This window comes from Monomorium pharaonis, chromosome 2, assembly GCF_013373865.1.
Source record: "Monomorium pharaonis isolate MP-MQ-018 chromosome 2, ASM1337386v2, whole genome shotgun sequence".
Taxonomy (NCBI): domain Eukaryota; kingdom Metazoa; phylum Arthropoda; class Insecta; order Hymenoptera; family Formicidae; genus Monomorium; species Monomorium pharaonis.
This window is the reverse complement of record NC_050468.1, coordinates 12,154,217-12,172,082: the sequence shown is the minus strand read 5'-3', so window position 1 is coordinate 12,172,082 and position 17,866 is coordinate 12,154,217. Positions and strand designations below refer to the sequence as shown.

General features: G+C 37.4%; 1 protein-coding gene across 5 annotated transcripts in view; it reads left to right on the top strand.

The window, feature by feature from the left end:
* Window positions 1-17,866, top strand: part of LOC105838074 — a 93,548-nt gene that overhangs the window by 67,350 nt on the left and 8,332 nt on the right. For 4 of the 5 annotated variants that reach the window (XM_036283313.1, XM_036283314.1, XM_036283312.1 and 1 more), the window contains 7 exons: window positions 1,933-2,236; window positions 4,571-4,744; window positions 4,838-6,500; window positions 11,205-11,305; window positions 14,278-14,856; window positions 15,337-15,498; window positions 17,150-17,306. In XM_036283313.1, coding sequence (XP_036139206.1) covers window positions 1,933-2,236; window positions 4,571-4,744; window positions 4,838-6,500; window positions 11,205-11,305; window positions 14,278-14,856; window positions 15,337-15,498; window positions 17,150-17,306 — 3,140 coding nt within the window. The remainder of the gene's footprint in view (window positions 1-1,932; window positions 2,237-4,570; window positions 4,745-4,837; window positions 6,501-11,204; window positions 11,306-14,277; window positions 14,857-15,336; window positions 15,499-17,149; window positions 17,307-17,866) is intronic. The other variant, XM_036283316.1, reaches the window with a different exon arrangement.

Genomic DNA, 17,866 nt, shown 5'->3' with positions numbered 1-17,866 from the left:
CATAAACATTGTTAACTTTAAACAAGTTTTTGATAATATTAACATTTAATTGTAATTTTTTTAATGCTTAGGTATATGTACATAAGATTGGTTAGCTTAAATATATTTTAAAAATTAACATTAAAAAAATAAGTTTATTGCACATTTAGATTATATTTTGATAATATTAAAATTGATAATAATAAATAAGGTAATTGACTCATTCAAATATTTTACATGTTTTTATTATTTTTGGAATAATTTAATAATATTTTATATTTTTGTATGTTAATAATAACGTTAATTCTATATATGTTATATTTTAATTAATTTTAGAGTAAAATTACTTTATATCATAAATCTTACAACAATTTGAACCGTTATTACATTTAGTATTGTATTAACCCTCAGGGTACTAATCTTAAAAAAGTTACGTTCAGTACTACCTGGGTTAACGTAACTCAACTTTGTGGGCTCGTATCTCCGAATAAGTTCAATCAATTTCAACGCATTTTTTTCACTCGAGAGAAAAAAGACTCATAATTATGATGGTTTTGGCTAAAAAGTCGAAGATATTAAAAGAAAAGAGATTTTTTGAAAAGAATGAAGAAGGAACGAAAAATTTTTGTAAAAATTTACTTTTTTTTAAACGCTTGTATTTATAATACGAAAAAAAGATAAAGTAATTAAAATAATAGTCAATGGAAAGGTAAAAATGTAAACTTTAAGAATCTATAGTCAGATTTTTTATTCTGTTCTAAAACTATTTATTTGGCGATATGAAAATGTGATATTTTCCGATATTTTCTGATGTCATTAAAATAAGGTGTAACGTGAAATACTCACATTTATACAAATAAATAATTAAAAATGTTTTAATAATTTATCATCAATTTTTAATTACAAAACAAGTAGTAATAATATTGTTTTAAATAAATTGTTATAACACAAAATAATACGTTTTATAGGTGACAAAGGATAATTTAAATAATAAAATATTTAATTTTATATTAAAAATTCTTATATTTCCTACAAAGTAAATATACAACTTTAAAAATTAAAATAATTATTGTTAAATTTGTTGTTTATAGCGTACTACACTCGCAATGTTTCGCCACGCGACACATAGCCCTATGACACTGCAAGCACTTATAATACGTTTCTCTATCCAAGGCAGAAGCTAGGTTACAATTTGCATCTTTTCTGCTTTGACATTTTGTTATCTACCAGAAAATCACGCACATCTTGATCTTCTAACAGATTTCTAGCTTCGAGAAAATCTTTGATCACGTTTCGAAATTTTATCTGCAAAGACGGAATAGCTAATTGTCTTATCAGAAAAGGTTTAACAAGCGCTAAACTTAATTCAAACATGAATTTTATTCTTTTCGTTAACTCATTGTCTTCAATAATATTGTATAATACAAAGCTATTTAAACTGCATCACGAAGACGTATACTATTAAAGTAACAAACAACACTTTATGTTTACTTATTTCCCATTAAATGATAATACTTTGCATGAAACTTTACGAAATAGTTAAAATCATTTTTATGCAAAATTATATTTTACCTAATTCTTAATTTTGTCACGTTCCGTACTAACTAGATGAAAAATATACCCGAGCGAAGAATTGCGATGCCCTTCAGCTTCTAAAAGCACAGTGGCTCAAGCGATGGACTAATGCTTGGGATCTCAAAGTCTGCCCCCTCCGCATCCGGCTCTCCCATCTTTCACCGTTTAAAAACGGCACACATTTCAAAATTTGCCTGGGTTATGTTAACTCAGCTAGTACCCTGAGGGTTAAAGGAGATTGACCATCACTTTTTATATCATCCATTATTAATTATAAAGCGGAGAAAATTTATGTGTATTTATAATTAACATCTATAAGTCCGTCAGATGTAGGATTTAAAATAGAAATAACATTGATGTAAATTTCCATGTTTTCAGGTAACCGTGCGGCACCACCGCCGCCGGTACAAACACCGCGGGAAGAACCAGCGGCGAAGAAGAAAGCAGAGGAAGAGGATGAAGACGAAGAGACAAGCAGCTCTTCCGAAGAGACGGAGTCGGACACCGAGGAGGAATCGGAAACGGACGGTCATCCGTCTAAGACCACCCCAACTACGGCATCCGCCGCTTCTCAAGATCGTCAGAGAAGCGAATCCGCCATGGCGCGCACCGACATCGGGCCTTTGCTTGCTCGCAGTGCTGAGGCTAGAAGAGGAAGCAAGGAAGATTCGCCTTCCACCAGGCAAGTACCTCTCAGATCGAATCTAAGAACGAATTCGTACAATATAAGCAAAAAGTTTAATCCTCAACTAATATGATGAATAAAACATCAATGTCTTAAAGAAGATATTTCGGAAACTTAGCGTGTGGCAATTTTTATCTATTAATTATAAATAAATAATAAAGCTAATTATTTTTATTTAATTAATTACATTTTAATGTGTGCAAGGGATAACATTATTCATTTGTTAAATTACAGTTGTGGTATCACATAATAACTGTTGAGTAAATTTTAATGAATTAAATTAAATTAATTAATTAAATTAACTGACTGAAAATAATTAACTACTGCCAATTTTAAAAATTAATTGTTAATTTTTAATCATTATTTTTATTCACTGATTGATATAGAGAGTTAATATTAATTAATATAATAAGTAAAATCATTTACCAACTAATATTGGTTTAAATATTTTTTTGATATAACAAACGCATTCATTAAATTTGTTTGTAAAAGTTATAAATGTAATTTTTTTAATGTAATTAAAAATTAATAGTTAATGATTGATTTTTTGACATCAACAGTGTATTTCAGTAGTTTAATAACAATTTGATTAATTGTGATTGTCTATTATTAACTTTTAATTATTTTACTAAACAAAAATTTAATCGATTATTTGATAAAATTTTAATTATTACATTAATTATTGAGTCTAATTATTATAATAATTAATTATGTATTTTTTTAATTTTTAGTTGCTTGTTTTAGTTAACAAATAATTGATTCATGTCTACATTGCATAATAATATTAATAATTATATTAAATTTGAAAATTGAATCATACTAGTTGATGATTATACCTTTTCGAATCTTCACTGATTTTTGTTTTTATTAAATATAAATAGAATCTACGCGATAATTGTAAAAAGCATAGATTGTTAAGATAATAAAAATATTAGCAAAATAAGAAAATTAATGAGAATATTTTAAACGAAATTGTATTTATTATGACAAAAGAAATGTAAAATTAAAATATTTGCTCAAGATTTACTTTTTCAAGATTGTAATTGTTTTCCTTTTCTGACACTGGACGAAATAATTTTTTTTCTCTCTTCTGTATGTAATTTTTAAGGAATTATATTATTTATTTTGTGGAAGATTTTCTTTTTCTCTGTTTCTCTTTCTCTCTCTTTTTCTTTCCTGTCAATTTTTGATCGAAAATCCGATGTTGCCGGCTTGCACGTTTGCTGCACGCAGCAACTATCGCGGAGCTTTCGTTCGTGTGTTATCGTGTTTATTTGCGCTCGTTACGGCAGCATCGCGTACGCGCATCCCCGACGTTTCTCTCCCGTCGCATTTCGGGAGTATACGAATACGCTCGCTCGCGTTGAATTTCGAAGTAAGCTTACTACGCCCCCGTACACCACGGACGGTCGCAGTCCCCCTCGGTCTCGAAACTGTGGCCTAAGAAATCGAGAGACGGCTGCAGGGAGAACAGGGAAAGGTCAGGCGAAGCGGTAAGTGCTCTCCCTGGCCCCGACCCGCCGGCTCCCTACGGCTTTTGTAAAAGAATCACGTGGTCGGTTTCCCCATCGCGCCCGCTGCTATCAGAAACTTTCCACGTAGCGCTGCGGAAACTGATTAGCCGCTCAGTCTGGCGATGAATTGTAATACATTAGGGCGCGTAAATTCGGCGGCGAGCACGCGCTTGTATTCGAGAAGCACGCGAGATATAACGACGGTGCATCCACTTCCCATTAAGAAATCGATCAATCTCTATTTTCATTAATGCTTAAATGGATCGCTCGACTATAATGGCGTTTTAAAACTTTACGCGAACTCTTTTCAACTGAGAACAGGAAGATTTCTGCTCTACCGGAGTTCTAACCACGTAGACGATTAGCTCTGTTGCACTTTGAATACAAAGTGGCGTCGCGCAATTATCATTATTTACGCAGAATATACTTTCTTATGTGATTGAAAATTAAATTAGTTAACTAGATGCCGAGTCAGCCTGAAATACGTGAATGAGATAAATACATAGGTTAAGAGCCGAGCACCTGATAGCCTCATTAACCGCGCAATCTCGCGTCTCAATCCTAAATGGAAGGCGCGCGATGAGCTTACCTAGCGGCCAGTAACGATTGGGAAATAAACGTGACCTCGATATTAAAGAGAGAAAGATTATCGGGGCCGACGTGCCACGTCGTCCGATGAGTTGCGTCCTCGAGGGGGGGCGCAATCAGGCCGACGCCCCTGAGAGCGCTACCCCCTTAGTAGTACTAGTAGTAGTAATAGTAATATAGTAGACCAGAGAAGACCAGAGAAAGTTCCGACCGATCACTCGTGTCTCAGGTATTCGTCGCCGAGGGGCAGCCCCGCGCAATCCGTGACGACGATGACGACGACGATGACGACGCCGAGCGGCGGGGGCGGCGGCGGCGGCGGCGGCGGCGGCGGCGGCGGCGGAGGCGGCGCGATGACGACCACGACGACGACGACGTCGACGCCGGGCGGTTACACCAGCAGGTTCGTAGCGCACGTAGCTCACCGTCAAACGGCTGCACATGATGAGGCTGCCACTTCTAATTCCAGTAACCCCCTCGACCGTAATCGTTTTAGGGCGTTTAGTGCGGCGGACGGCACCGGCGATGATCGGTGCTCGGCCGGTCGCGTCGATGTCGACGTTAGGCACGTAATCGCGGATTCCGCTTGTGACGCCGACGCCGACGGGGACACGCTTTTACCGCAGGCGACGAACGCTAGCTCGGCACAAACGGACGTTATTATTACGGACGAATCGACCAACACCACCACCTCCACCACCTCTTCCCACCTCGCGAACGTTAGCGGACCCGAAGGTCTCCTCGGGGGTGACGGCCGCGGCGATAATCGGGTTGCGAGGGTGACGTCCGTGGACGAGGGCGCGTTAATGCGAGGTCGTTCCGAAATCTCGTTGGTAGCCGCACTCGCGACTGAAGATCAGTCCGACACGCGAAGAGGCGGCACCGAAGCGGTAGCACCCGAAAGACATGACTTCGAAGACGTTCCCAGTACTGTCCGAATTGTCGTGGAAGACGTCGACGCCGCGGCGGAGGATCCCGCGTCAGATCCCACGAATCGAGCCGTCGGGATGACGGACGAGCGCAGGGATCGCTCGAGGTCCAAGGAGTCGCATAGCATCTCCGAATGTTCGAGTTTCGTCAGCGGACGGACGATGTCCGACAGCGAGTCAGACAGCGGTTCCGAGAGTGATTCCGAGGAAGAGGACGGGAGGGACGAGGAGGAGGAGGATGACGAGTCTCGGGATGAAAACTGCAACGTGAAGAACGGGAAGAAGGGGGAGAGGAGGGACGATGAAAATTACGATGATAAAGATAGCGCGGGGGCGAACGAGGGGAATAAAGATCCCTCGAATACCGAGAGTGAAGAGGAAACCACGGTGCTGAGTATCAGCTCAAACGTCACCCGTGGTGAGAGTAGCGTAACGCCTGACGACCGTTACGAGAGGGACTTGAAACGCCGGAGCGCCTCGATAATCGACGAGAGGAGCGTCGAGGAGATGTTCGACGATAATGGCTGGGTGGTCGCGGATCAGGATCTAGAGCAGGATCTACAGATCGACTTGCGAACAGTGTCCACGGTCCCGTTGGACTTTGAAGAGGAGGAGGAGGAGGAGGAGAAGGAGGAGACCGGAGACTGCGTCAGCGACGCAACGGGGACACGTACCGAGGAAATCCTTTCAGGAATCGCCGACGGGATGTCGAGCACCATCAACGACGCCGTGATGATTCCCTCGAGCGTGGAGCAGCGAGCTCCCGAGGCTCCGCCGAGAATTCACGTTTACAGACAGAGCAGTCTGGGTAAGAACGGCTGGCTGGTCTCCGACGAGTCCGAGAGCGAATCCGAAGCCCCCGGCGATCGGGACGTCGTCGTCGTCCCTAGTTTCGGGACCGCGGGCGAAGCGACGGGGATCGACGTGATCGAAGATAGCACGGGCGACATCGACGAGAACGGGTGGGTGATACTCGACGACGACGACGACAACGATGACGACGACGACGATGATGACGGGAACGTCGGCAATGTGCGCGTGAAGGATAGCAGCACGCAGGAGAACACGAGCACGATTCGTTTCCGAACGACCGACCCTGTAAACTCCAAAACTAACATTGAAAACGGCGCGTTAGTCGCTAATGCTATCCGGTCGAAGGGCACCGAGCAGTCAGAGCCCGGCGAGGACGAGGAAACGCCCGGTGCCAGTATGAGTGTACCGATGCATATGGTAACCACCGTCTTTTGTGTGTCTGTACTGTGTTACGGCGTTTTAACGAATCTGTTCCCCTAAATCCGTCGAGCTCGCTCTCTCTCTCTCTCTCTCTTTCTCTTTCTCTCCTTGACGTTACGCAAATACAAGTTCTCCGATTTCCTCCCGCGCACACTTTCCCTCTGTCGTCTCGGTTTCGGTGTCGAGGATGAAAGACCGTGGACCGTCTTGCCACGAGTGACGACGCAGCAGTTTTCGAGGGGATGCTCGATCTCTTGTTTGCCTCACCGAGATATTATTAACTTTACGTCCTCGTAGATTAGGTTTAGACTTGTGATCTGAGTTTCGTAAGATGTGTAAATTTGTAGAAACTGTAGACCGCGAGGCATTTTAGTTTGTAGAAAAAATTACGGCCTCTTTTAAATTATTTGACTCTCTTGTTTGTGGAACTAATTTGTTTGGCTGAAGAAAATCCATTTAAAAGCTCTTACTAATTTGTCACTTAATAAATTATGCGAATATTAACGCGTAACATTGCACATCCAAATTCCGATTAATATTCAACTAATTCTGATCGGATTTCAATTAATTTTCGAAACTAAGTATCGCGGAATCAGTGAGTATAATAAATTAATCGCGTCAGGGATTGATAGAAAATTTCGAAATATATATACATATGTATATACGTTTACGCGAATTTACACCGAGAGAAATTGTTTTGTACTATTAAGCAAAATTTTGTCGATATGTGATGAAATAATATCACTGTGTTAATTAAACAATTTGCTCGTTCAATCAAAACATTTTCTTAAGATGGCAAAGCTTTTTAATTAACGAAACGATATCGTTTAATTATTCACATCGAAACCAAATTATGCGTCGCTAATACAAAATATTTCTCTCAACCTAGAAGAGTATAATGTACCTAACATCGCGAAAAGACTGCTGCTCGGAATTCGCGCGTCTCGCGTCTCCTCTGGCCGACCGACGCGTCAAGTAAAAGTTTCACCGTTCGGAGAAACGTTCATGAAACGTAGCCGTCTCGTCCATTATGCTATGCTATGCACACACGGTAAACCTGCATTTTTTTTCTCTCTCTACAATTGTGATAGTCGTAATTACGGCCGAGCGCCATTGTTCCTACGATATTTCGTCGATCCGCGAAGCGTGACCCCCCCCCGCGCGTCGCTCGAAGTACGATAGCCCCCATGGCCGCGGCGTTATTGGCAGCGGTCCGGTGGCCGTCGAGGCAGTTTTCAATTCGCCGCTTTCGTGCTGAGCTTGTTAAAAGCCGAGGGAAGGAGGTACAGGCGTGACGGACGTCGTCGGCGGCGGACGGTCACCCTCGAGCCGCCTCCGCACGCGCGTCACGTATCTATCATATATAAGTTTTTGTACTCTCTCCTTATAGCGAGTAGGCTTGCGTGACAGTTTGTCGGTGTGGTAAATAAACTGCATTTCTTTTGTGATAACTCGTATTATTTATTTCCCTCTCAACCGTCCTCAGTATCGGCGCGCTGTAACAAGCACAAAATGTCGGATCCCGCCTGAAAATCTTATTTGTAAAACTCCTCTTTCCGCTAGTTCTTTTATGTCTCTCTTTTTCTGTTTTCACTTCCGCCTTTCCTTTCACTATATGTTCGAAATCTTCCGGTTTCTTACGGTTCTCTCGTCCTTCCCCCCGATATCTCGTTCACCGTCCCTCTATCCATATGTGTCGTCCAATGAGATACCAGAGAGCGGGATATGATAAGTACGAGAAGAATGCATATTTATTTATTACACTAACAGATTGTATACGCTAGAATCATGCTACTATTGATCGGTGGACATCGACGGTCGGCGGATGGAGGCGGAAGTCCAGATTTGTCGTTTGTTTCGAGCGCGGGATTATTCATTGTCGGAATGTCTCTCAAAAGTAATCCCTATGATGTGCATTTAAATCCCAAAACATTATTTCTTGGATATTATGAGAGATTCCCCTTTTTAAATTTCTATTTTTTGAAACGTGTAAATATTTGTCTCGGTAATATTGTAATAGAGAGTTGTTTGATATTTAAGATAAATGAAAAGGAAAACAATATTTATTGATGTTGAATTATAATTATTTTTGAATATAATCTCCTTTTAACTTGGCCCATTTAGCCTAACAAAGGTCACTGTATTCGAAGATTATTATATCATTTTTTTAAATTTGTCGATTTGTCGAGCTCTTCAAAATAGCACTTGTAGCATTGATGACTTCACTCTCATCAGAAGATGCCGTTTTTTAAACTATTTTTTAAATTTGGAAATAAAAGAAAATTGATAGAGGTAAAAATAGATACGGTAACAATTCGAACTTCAATTTATATATATTTTGGTTGTTTACAACCACTTTACATTTTTGCCTTAATGTGTACAAACGCGGCACTGATTGTTGAAAATATTTTCATTAACAAATTGCAATATGTTAAAGTGAAATTTCATATTCGTTTGTTTAAAGCGAATATCCAAATATCGAAAATTTTGATAACATTTAATTGCAGAGTTAGATAATCAATATTAAACAACTAAAACTTAAATAATAAAGTTATAAAGTTAATAACTTTTAACATAACTTAGTTTTTTTTAAATAATTTAATTTTTAACTAGTTTTTTAGAAAATATATAAAAGAAAATTACGTTCTTACATAAAAGATTACATTTATTCATTATTTTATATAAACTTAACTTATAAATAAACTTGTAAATAAATTTAACTTACATTAATTTAATTTTAACATAACTTTTAATTAAATTAATTTTTTGTATATATAACGTAACAAAACTAATTTTATAAGCCATTAATTTTAACTTAATTTAGTTAAGAAACTGTTAATTTAACTGTTTGTCATTTATCTTAAATATCAAACAACTCTTGCATAATTCCATTTTTCTAGCATTTATAAAATCTTGTCTTATTGTAACAAGCTAACAGATAAAGAAATTATTGTTGCATAATCACTTTTGAGATTCATTCTAAATAATTCACAAAATTCTTACTAATACACGACATAAATATGACTTTCACACTTCGTCAGATTAAGTGACGTTTCGAACGCAAACTGTATAATATTACACAATCTTTTGAAAAATAATAATGTCAGTTCTTTACACCCTTCAAGACACGTACATGCTCACTTCCGCTAAAACATTATCTCAACGAGAATACATTCAAGCGGTAGAACATTGGATCGATTACAAGTAGGTATCATACAAGGAAGCAAGATTTATGCTTTCGGATAATAGAATCAAGTACGTAAATTATTCTTTGGAAAATTCAACTATTAGAACTTAGAAACTTTATAGGAAAATCTATAAATCTTCTATAAATCTATAAAGCTTCATAATATAACTTATCACTAACTCGTAACAGTTTTTCATTATGAAGTTCAGTCATGCCATCACCCCATTATATTCGCAAGTAATAATTTCTTGTGAAAATTAAAATATCAAACAGTTGTATGAACTTTAATTTCCATAATAATTACTAATTAATTAAAATGCCATTTAGATTATAATTAATATATTCAATATAAATTAGTTATATTATCCAGGTACAGCGATTTCAACAGTAATATTTAAAACTAGTTTTTTAATTTTTTCATTTTTTAGAACAATAAAATTGAGAGAAAAGTTTTTCTTTTTTTTTCTAGAAAAATTAAGAGAAACAGTAAAAAACCATTCTTTTCCAAAATTTTTAAAAACTTGCCAACACTGTTCAAAACATTATTTGTGATCTGATAATATTAAATTTATTATTGTTATTTAATGGAAATTGGATTTTTTAAAATTACAATAAAAATATAATCGAGCCTCTTTAATATATTGGAGTGTATAAGAATACACTCATGCTGTCAAAAATGGATTACTGCATAACGTTAGACGGTATTCTTAGCACGTTGCACACTCCGCTCGCCGTTATAACGAATCGACACTGTCGAAACTTCGCAGCTCCTACACAGCCGTTTGGGAGAAATGTAGAACCATCGATCCACGCCGCAATCTGATCTACCAGTTTCGTAAACTGGAAACTTCTTACTTCGTGACACGTCGGTTCTACCGATGCACTGGGACCCGACCTAATACGGGCGAAATACGAACTTAGTTGGGGGAGGTTCAGTGCAAAGTCATACAAACCGGGCGCGCGATAAACTATGTTTATACCGAAGTTTGCGGACATTCATGAACTTTCTCAAATTCGAGCGACCCTACACAAACATTGTTTGACGCAATTCGAAAATTTCATCCGCATCGCGCAATTCACTCGACGCAACACTAACTTCGCCCCGGGATGTTAATTGCAATTTAATACAATGAGATTTACATTTCCCCGGTTATTTGTGGTTAATCAGCAGCAATCATATGAGCTGTTATTGTCTGCACAAGCTTAAAATAATGTCGTATGCTAGATATCGGAATTTCTTCGACATTTAAATAATTATGAATTTTAACAAAATGAAGTAAGAAAGGAATTTAAAACGTTGCTTAGTTCTTTTTTTTTTTAATTCAAGCAGCTTTATTGACATCTCCAGTCCCTTTTCAAATGTTCCGATCGTATCGAAAGAGTAACAGCTTTATAATTTTCGCTAATTTTCGACAATAACCTAATGCTTACTCGTATTGAAGCGCATAACATATTTACGAACCATAATAAAATACTTATTTGCATATATTCATCGTAGTCATGTATACATACAGGATGTCTCACGAATCTGTGATAAAAAGTGCGGCGCATCGGTGGTCCCCGATGGTTGCACTCATCCATGGAGCTGGAATCGAATCAAATCAGTGGCAGCTTCGTAAGCATTAGATTTCCTCTTTTTTTTTTTTTGAAATTCAAGCCGAAAGCATAAAACCCGCAGTGTCGATCCGACCGAAGTGTAACGACATCTTCTACTATAAATTCCTCACTGACGATGAACGCTTCCGGCAGGTGTACAGACCACACTTCAGACGCAATTAGCGTAGAAATTAATTATACTGATAATCTCGCAGCCTGTCTCGCTGTTATCTCGTTGAATTAACACACTCGAAATAATTTTATGCAATAATAATAATTTTCCGTATCTGTGTAATAATGCTTTAAGCGAGATAAGAGGGAAGGCTTCAACTGGTATGCAAGGCATTACTCGTGTGCCCTTATTATTTGTCGTTTGTATGCGCCATGTGAAAGCTCAAAGTCAACTGACATGATATTAAAATCTCATGCGATTGCACGTAACTTTTTGTACGACGACTCGAGACCGCAAGAATTTCCTATTTTGCGGACGATGGATAGATTCGTGGACAATCAAATGCAAATCTCGTTCTCATAAGTTTAATAAACGAGATAGTGGTACCGGCACAAAGTTTACCAGCGTATACATGAAAAGCAGTTAGCTCCTTAACTTCGTTACCCCTGTGCTCATTAGCGTATGCAATTTACGACACGCCCGTATTATTGTGTCTTTTAATATTCGCGTGCAATGTGCGCACCACAGTTTCGCATAAATAGCGTTTCCTAGCGGGTACGCTGCACAAAATAAGTTTAATGTAGTACGCTCGTGTAATTAGTAAATACATCATTTGTTATTTATGCACTGGGATTTAATTGGTACAGTACTAATTTTAGCAAAATTGTAATAACCGTATAATTTTCAAGGGATTATTTTTACCATTGTCAAATATTTTACTTTTTAATGAAAAATATGTGTATATAAAGGATTTTTTATAAAAATCAAATAATTTAAAAAAATTAAATTTCTAAGAAGACGTTTTTTTTTATCTTGAAATTGATCTTATAGTGTATATATTTTTTTCTGATATAGAATATTCGTAATAAATATAAAAACAAAATTGTGAACTTTGATTAATATTTTAATAATGCATTTAAAAGCAAAAATAAAATATCTCTGAATTTGTGATATTTTATATTTACTATTTATTTGATATTATTAATTAATGTGTTTTTAGCTTTTTATAATATCTTACATTTATCTTTTTTATAATATTAATTGAATAATCAAAATGGAAAAGAAAATATTATTTAAAGTATTAAAGCAATAATATTTTTTATCTTTTTATCTATAAAATTTTACGAATTATTTTTAAATAAAAATCTTTGTATATCTCTCTTTGTATAAATATGGTAATTTTTCTTTGAGCGTATAATATATATATATAAGAAAATGTTGTAGGCAATTAATGTTGATTAATATTATGAAGATGTATTTAAAAAAAAATCTCTGGGCTTATTTTCGGGGAAATTTTATATTTACTACCTGTTTATATTTATATTTCCTGTTTTCCGTTTTATTTGTGCCCAGTCAGAATAGTTTTCAATAGAACGGTAAAAATTTTGATGACCTAGATTTTTTTAAAGGGGATTATTTGATTTTTGTAGAAAACCCTTTATAAGTGATATATTCATACTTTTTTGTCTTTTTGAACGTATGATAAAATTACCAATAATAAGAATTAATGGTAAACATATGATGCGTACAAGCGAGGAATTTCCTTCGACCATTTTTACTTTGAAAGTGACTTGCGTTTTTAAATTAGAAAACGACATGTAGACATTGTCCGCCTGTTTTGATTATCCTACGATATTGCATCCATACGTGTTTGCACACCGCACGGCCTGCGCTACGCGGCACGCATGCACCGAAATAGCCCGATGCGAGGTCTCATTCGAAAATACGACCGCAGAGATACTACCATTCGCTCTCGGTGGATATCGTCTTTCCCGCGTGCGTGTTGGGGTGGAGGCACTTCTCTCGCGTACCCTCCGATGTTCGGGGTGTACGCTTACTTGAAATCTACTCGAATTCAGCTTGAACAACCGCAGTCTAGATCGAAAGAGAAAAGTCGGGCACTCGACGCGAGAGTAGTTCGCAAATCCTCGCGGGAAAGTTGATCGGTGAAAAATATGAAGGAACTGGAACTAATGCTGTGTTGTTTGAATTACCTTACTATCGGTTAATTCGGAAAATTCGAGGAATGTAATTCGAATATCGGCAAAAGCGCATTAACAAATACACTTTAGGGGACATTATAATGAAAAATCGATCTTAATTGTTGTTTTAACGTTTTTTTACAATTAACAATGAGTCTCTTACGCTTCTAGATAGTCTACGTGTCATCTAGCAAATACGCAAGAAGACGAAATTTTACATATATTGCTCTTTTTGCTCTGCTTAATTATCTTATTTTACAGTAATTATAAACTTGTTTATAAATATCATTGTTGAATGAAATAGATACGTGTCATATGGAAGTTTACTCTTGTATAAAGTATGCACCACAGAGAATGTCTTACAAAATTCTACGCGGCAATCTTTGAAATTATATATACGTGAGGAAAAATTTTAGTGTATATCGCAATTTTGTTTAAATCAAAATAATTATGTAGGACATTCAAAACTGGTCGCTAGAATGTATAAATTTTTTTAGCAGTTGGACGTCGTACACAATTATTTTGATAAACTAAGAAAATTATTTCCAAATCTATATCTACAGCTCAATTTTCAAATACTTTAGTAAAACTGTTCTTTCAGTGTAAGATATCCAAAGAAATAAAATTAATAATACTTTTTTATTTTTTTAATGTAAAAGTCGAGTGTGACAGATACACGTAGATCACTTTCTCGGAGACGGAAAGTTCCTAAAATTGTTTTCATATTCTGAAGATATTTCCACAAGAGTAAATTACTTCCATTTCGCGATATTAACATAAAAAGAATCAGCATTCGATGCAGACAAACTGAGCGCGCTGGTCTGTCTGATGTTTCAGGTTCTTGAACAAGAGCAGGAGTCAGGCGGCAATGATGGCGTCCCGCGAACGAGAACGTGAACGGGAACGTGAACGCGAACGGGAACGTGAGCGTGAACGGGAACGGGAACGTGAGCGTGAACGGGAACGTGAACGCGATCGTGAACGGGAACGAGAACGCGAGCGCGAGCGTGACCGGGAGCGCGAGAGGGACTTGGACGCGGAGATCGATTCGCCCTTGTCAACGAGATCGCGCTACGCGGCCCTGAAGGAACGCCGACAACGTCTGGCCCGTTCCAGGAGCTCGCACAACTTCGGCGGCGACGATCTCGACCTGGACGAGGAACCACCATCGCCGACGACCCAGTCGCCGAATGCCTACCTGGCGGCGAAGTACGGCGCCGGCTCGGAACTGGCGCGTAGCCGCAGCACCCATGCTCTGAAGTCGAGGGAACCGAGCCCGGAGCGCGATCGACCGGGCACGGAGAAGGACGGCGCGGCCCTGAGCTCCTGGGCCAGGTACCTCAAAAACAAATACGGCAACCGCACCACTAAGGACAAGGAACCGCCCTCCTCGTCCTCCACGATACCTTCGTCCAGGTGGGCAAACCCGACTACTGTACTCAGTAACGGAGTTTCTACATAACAAATAAATGCGTGGGACGCAACGTGGCAAACCAGAAACCAGAGAGATCCTAATATTCGAAATTCGTCAGAGCTTCGTGTTTATTGTAAATATTTGAATGATAAAGCCCCCCACGCGCGGCTGTACTAATTAATTGTCTATTTTCCACATAATGAATATAAATTGCGAGTCACATTGCAAATAGTGCAACATATAATCACGTATAGTATCAATAAAGCCTTAATCGCATTGTATGGACAATGGTTTAGAATATAATGCGCACACATTGGAATCGATATAGCTATTAGGTACATCATATTTATTATAGATCACATCAGTGTGCGAAATTAACATGATACTGTTACAAAAGAAACGAAATGACATGAACCGATTGGATTCGTGTAATTGATCATCAATTATGATTTCACACGAACGTCGACACACCATTTTTGCAGCACCAGCGCGGCTTCACGGAGGTTGTCGTTGGGCCTGCCTCTGAGGCATGCCGGGCAAACATCCTTCGAATCTTCTGACGACGACCAAAAAAACCCGTCAGGCTCCCCCACGTCCCCTACAGCAGCTCCCGTTACACCCGCGGCAGCAGGTTCCTCCACTAGGTGAGTTTTAATCACATTACATAAGGGCACATGGGGCTGACGTAAAGCGCATCTCAAGCAGCTTATATAATCACAGTTACGTAAAAGATAACGAAAGACAACATATATAAAGATTAGTGTTTGCCATTATCTATATAAAATTATCTACATAATTATTTAGAGGAAGCAAAATTTTATCTTAACTAAATTATTAAAGGGTGTGTATCATCCGCATTTTTGTCTTGGATTAAAAAAGTGTTAATCGTTCAAATTATCAAAATTAATGTGAACAACAATGAATACGAAATCTCATCTTTAGCTTCAACTTCAAATTATCATTTGTCCTAAGATGCTGAACTAAGTAATTTTTTTAAAGTGATAACAACAGCTTACACAGATAGAATATGAAAATTGTTTTAAAATTATAAGTGATTTGAAAAGTATTGCACAAAGAGCTTTGTCAATCATTATAATGTGAGTTTTATATTCTTTCTATATTTTTTAACTTTGATTTTTATTGATTCATATTGTACATTAATCTCAATTACAAGAGGAACATTTTTTGTTACATTGAATTATTTGAGAAGCTCTTGTTTCTGAAAATATAAATATATAAAAATATAAAAATACAAATATATTGTTGTTGTATATCTTAAATTATTTTACTCAACGACAGTCTCAAAATTGTCTAGATCAAATAACATATAATTTTGTTTTATTTAAATAAAATTAAAATTAAATTATCTTTATCTCTTATTTAAGATACGTTTACATTTAATTTATCTTTGTCAAGATAATTTTGAGTTATGTGCAATACTAGACAGGACAATTCGATAATTCCGACGCGTCTGAAGTTTCTTCTTTACGACGTTACAAATTTTTTCTTTGAAATTTACTTTAGCTTTGAATGAAAGCGTCGTATTTCCTTGAGATCCAATTTAGGAAACGGCTGAACGCGAGCCGCGAAGTTTCGTTCAGGTTTTCCTGTTCAATACTGGCGAAGCCTGCGCCCAAGGGAGGAGGAAGCGAGTCTCATAGTTTACAGAAAGAAGAACAGGATGGGCATTACCTGTTCGGAGGAGCGCATAAGATTTTCTAAATACGCCACGGACAAGCGTGCTTGAACCTTGGGCTGAGGTCCGAGGTCGTACACGGCTCTAGAAGCCATTGCAATCAAAACACTTTATCCTCGTTATCCGTTGCGTTGCTCTCTCTGGGACTTCTCTCGCACGGCCATAATTCTCAAAGATCTACCGCTGTTTCCGCCGGCGTGAAACATCGCGTCTCTCCTGAAAAGTGGATTTACGAAAAACATTCCTCTAAGAACAGCCGTGCACAATGAAGATACAGAGCTCCACTATATCCGAGTTTGCTTCTTTTTTACTCCCCCCTTTACTCTCTTCTCTCTCTTTCTCTCCCTCCCCCTCTCTCTCTCTCTCTTTCTTTCTGAATTTGTTCGCTCCGCAACTTTTCTTAACACAATAAGGTTTCGGGAGTTATATCAGATGAAGAAAAAGTGTGTTCATCACGTGAATTTTAGCGCGCGTGCCCGCACGATTAACAACTCGGTCAGATCGATGATCCGTCAGAGACTAGAGAGATCTATAATCGCGAGAAGATTGAAAATCTCCGCTTAATGAATTTTATTGACCGCCTCTTTAATCGATTCTAGCAATGGTCGGAGGAGTCACTACTTGCTGAAGCGGCGGCAGCTGTTTAAGTTCGGGATGCGGGGGAGCGAAGCCGGATGCTTTACCTGGCCGAGAGGCCTCGCAGTCGGCCCAGACAATTCCATCGTCGTGGCCGACAGCTCCAACCATCGTGTTCAAGTAAGGCATTTACCTAATGTCAAAATTAATCTCTAAACTTAGGCTTATTTAACCTTGGAATGCTACTTATATTTTTTTACATTAACATTATATACGTTATTAGCTTTTTTAATTTTCATTAAAAAATAATTTAAAAAACTTATATTTGAAAATTTAAATTAAAAAATTTGTATCTATATCATATAAATGTATATATAATTATCCATAATACAAAGAGTGGAATAAATTAACTTTTTTAAAATTATTTTGTATAATTACATTAGTATTATGCTACAATTATAGATTAATTATTTCTAGTCATTATAACTCAGATTAATATACTTATATTTTTAATCACATAGATAGATAAGAAATTTATTTTAAATTTTATAAGTAAATAAATAATATAAATATTTAACAATTAAATACTATTAAATACTAATATATTATTTATTAGCGAATATTTTAATTTAAATATGTATTTATATAACTCACATAATTCAAATTTTTTTACATTTTTAAGAAATTATTAATACTTTTTTTACATTACATGTTACAAACTATTAGGATAACAGATATTT